This window comes from Apaloderma vittatum, unplaced genomic scaffold (assembly GCF_000703405.1).
Source record: "Apaloderma vittatum isolate BGI_N311 unplaced genomic scaffold, ASM70340v1 scaffold44657, whole genome shotgun sequence".
Classification (NCBI taxonomy): Eukaryota; Metazoa; Chordata; class Aves; order Trogoniformes; family Trogonidae; genus Apaloderma; species Apaloderma vittatum.
This window is the reverse complement of record NW_009726449.1, coordinates 1-3,469: the sequence shown is the minus strand read 5'-3', so window position 1 is coordinate 3,469 and position 3,469 is coordinate 1. Positions and strand designations below refer to the sequence as shown.

Here is a 3,469-nt window from a genome sequence, read left to right as displayed (position 1 = left end):
CAGTCTCAAGAGAAGAACAATCCCTTTGGGAAAACCAGTCCAAAGAAATGTTTAAAAGTCCAAGAAAACAAAATGAAACAACTATAGGTAAGCTACCTGTATAATAAAATTCTGTAACTGAATGCCTAGTTGGCAATCCCATGCCAAACTAACTCAATCTATCTGTAAATCTAGAATTTCACCTGGTTTTCATTTCAAATAAAAGTAATTCTTCAGTTTTCCTTGAAAGGTACTTGCTGGTGCAAAACCTCTGGATGGTCCACTGCACCTGCCCCTGGTTGCCTGTCCCTTCTATTTGTTCACGTGTCAAAGAATTCCACATATATTGATGACAAAGTGAGTATGATCTTGCAGGAAGATGGATGCCAAAGGCATGTAAGTTGTGTTTGCAAACATGCTACAAGGATTACTGATAAACATAATGAAAATAGACACAATGTTGCCCTTCACCAACAATATAAATATATATAGGTCATCTCATTAAAATACTTTCATAGATGTATGCACATAAGTAGTTCTTAGCAAGATGGAAGCCAATGCATTTTTCACAGTGTCTGTGAAACCTCCATGGCTGGAAAACAGAAAGACTGGAGTGATTGTCCAGCAGAAGTCCTGTCAGCGTGACTGAATTCAATTTATTCCTTTCTTTGCTCTTCGTCTTTAGATTCATTTAGCACCTCTTGCGACATCTTCTGTATCTCTTCTTTGCACCTCAGAAAGGCATCTTCCAAACACCTCATGATGTTGGTCAGGTCTGGGCTAGTACGTAAGACTACCATATCATATGCCATCCAGCTTGCCTGCACTATGAACACAACAGAGAATACTAAGCCAGGAATTTTGGTTAAATAAAAGCAATGGCTGATTCAGTAAATGAATAAAGGACATGAATTGATATCAATTCAGAGCCTAGGCCAGAGAAGGTTGGCTGTAAAATAAAGTGGAGATTGCCCACAGTGTATTACTGGTTAAATAAAAGACTACTCAGCATTATTTCTTTAGAAAAGTCTCAAAATATTTCAGATTGAAGTACACCGGTGTAAATTACAAAAGGGAAATAAAAACTTTACCTAAAAATTAAAAAAAAAACACTAAACAGGTAACCAAAAAGAAGGGTTCAAGACGTTGTTTCAAAATAAATGAACTAAAGAATCCTATCTCCAGACCAGTTAAGTCAGGAGGCTTGTGTTAGGTGAGGAAGAGTAAGATCAGGGAGGCTACAGCATATAGATGAGAGGTTTTAAAAACAACCTAAAATTTTAAATGATTTTGCAATAACAAGTACCTGATAAAGCAGAGCAAATAGTTTTAGCACTCATTTCATACTTTCCCTTTTATTTTACCATAAACTGACTGTAGTTTTCTCAATGGCACTCAAACTATATTTAGTTACAAGTAGTTTAATTAACAGTTCCCATCTATTCTTGTTAGCTTCACAGGAGTTTCTCATAGAATTGTTGTAGAACAAGGAAAAGAATATCACAGAACCATGGAATGGTTTGGGTTGGAAGAGACCTTAAAGATCATCTCATTCCGACCCCCTGCCATGGGCAGGGACACCTCCCACTAGACCAGGTTGCTCAAAGCCCCATCCAGCCTGGCCTTGAATATGCTGTCCTCTCTGTAGCTACAGGACTAAGACTAAATTTGTAGAGGGGTCTTTACTCTAGCTGAGAAATTAAACATGTCACGCACTAACCTGAGAGGTACTATGTATCCCACAATTTTTCAGAATTAAGTCTTGTTTTACATGCTATGTTTTAATAATTGTACATGAAAAACCTTACTTATGTTTTCAACCACCACTGAGTATCCATCACCTATTAGTTTTCAGTTCTTTGCTATCTGAAATTTGCTATGCAATTTGCATGCCTTCTCTCAATTAAGAGCATTAGGAAATGAGTTGATGGTGATTGTTTCCACTTACATTTCTATCACATGGAAATTTGCAGCAATAAGTATAAAAACAAATCTGTATAATTCTTAATATATTAAGACCTGTACCTGTTAGTTTTTCTATTTCCTCCAGAAGTTTTTCTAAGTCTCCATTCATGTCCTCCACCATCTTTACCATGTTATCATAGTTTTCTTCCTGAGGTTCTGTTTCAGCCATCTGCAAGGAATTTCATACTTTATTTGACTTCGAGGTGAGCTGGTTTTCTCAGTTGACAGAAAACAACATTGCAATAAATTTAAAAAAAAAAAAATTACTCAATTTACATGTGATTTCATCTGACCTTGAAGTTACTGGTCATCACCTGTATGCTGTATACTATTTTCAATCCATTTTGAAATTAATTTAAGTAGGAAGAATCACACACAAATATGTATGCTTGTGTCAAATAATGAATTTGCTGTAAGAATGAAGATCACTGTGTCACTTAATTAGAAAATTTTATCTGTTATCCCGTTGCAGTTGTCTTCAAGCTTCGTCCCAAAATACTCTGTCATACGGCAGTTCCTAATTTCCAAAGTTATTTGTAAAATAACCATTTGTGTTTCACACTTGCATGCTACAGCTGGGTAACTACATACACCAAGTTCTGTCACCATCTAAGTAGCTAATACTAACCTCTGCTTAAGTTGTAAAATTTCAGCAAGTGCTTGGGGCAAAAATAGTAGAATCATAGAATGTGTTCGGTTGGAGGGGACCTTAAAGGTCGTCTAGTCCAACGCCCTGCAGTAAGCAGGGACATCTTTAACCAGATCAGGTTGCTCAGAGCCCCATCCAGCCTGACCTTGAATGTCTCCAGGGATGGAGCCTCCACCACCTCCCTGGGCAACCTGTGCCAGTGTTTCACCACCCTCACAGTAAAGAACTTTTTCCTAATGCCCAATCTAAATCTACCCTGCTCTAGATTAAAACTGTCGCCCCTCGTGCTATCGCTACACACCCTTGTAAACAGCCCCTCCCCAGCTTTCCTACAGATTTTGAGGCCAAACTTACGCAATTCAAAGTTTTGGAACCCTGATGATGATCAAAAATGCAACACACAACCTTGCCTTTTAATTTCCTTTTCTGAGAGCAGCTGAGGGATGCGCTGAAACTATGAAGGAGGAGATGGAAAAGCTTCACTGTAGTGACTATACACATCACAGAGCAGGCATAGTTTTTGTCACCTTTCTTTTTTTCTACATATGATTTCTCACACTCAAGTTAGTGGGTATCGGCTTTCCGATTTTTATTGCCAGTAAATGAAAAGGAAGCCGCTTCTGTCTGTAATGGCTTCACAGCATTCTACAGTGACCTGGCCAAGCCTTACCAAGACGCCGGGTGACCAAGGATCTCCTCACACCACCAGTTCCATGAGCTAACTGCGTGCGGGCAAACCCTCTACCCCACGGACCTTAACAACCCCAAACCCGTTGCCGCAGCTCAAGGCGGGCCCGCTCGAACTCCACGCCAGGCCCGCTCTGCCCCCACCGCGCCGAGGGACGGCCGGGCCCAGCCCAAGGGACGTTTGAGGAA

At 39.8% G+C, this 3,469-nt stretch overlaps 1 protein-coding gene across 1 annotated transcript; it reads right to left on the bottom strand.

The window, feature by feature from the left end:
- Positions 1–635: 635 nt before the first annotated feature.
- Positions 636–2,113, bottom strand: SYCE3 (synaptonemal complex central element protein 3). Its single transcript, XM_009873263.1, has 2 exons — positions 2,005–2,113; positions 636–805 (listed from the first exon to the last, which is right to left on the bottom strand). Exons 1-2 carry the CDS (start codon positions 2,111–2,113, stop codon positions 636–638), a joined length of 279 nt encoding a protein of 92 aa, XP_009871565.1.
- Positions 2,114–3,469: the final 1,356 nt, after the last annotated feature.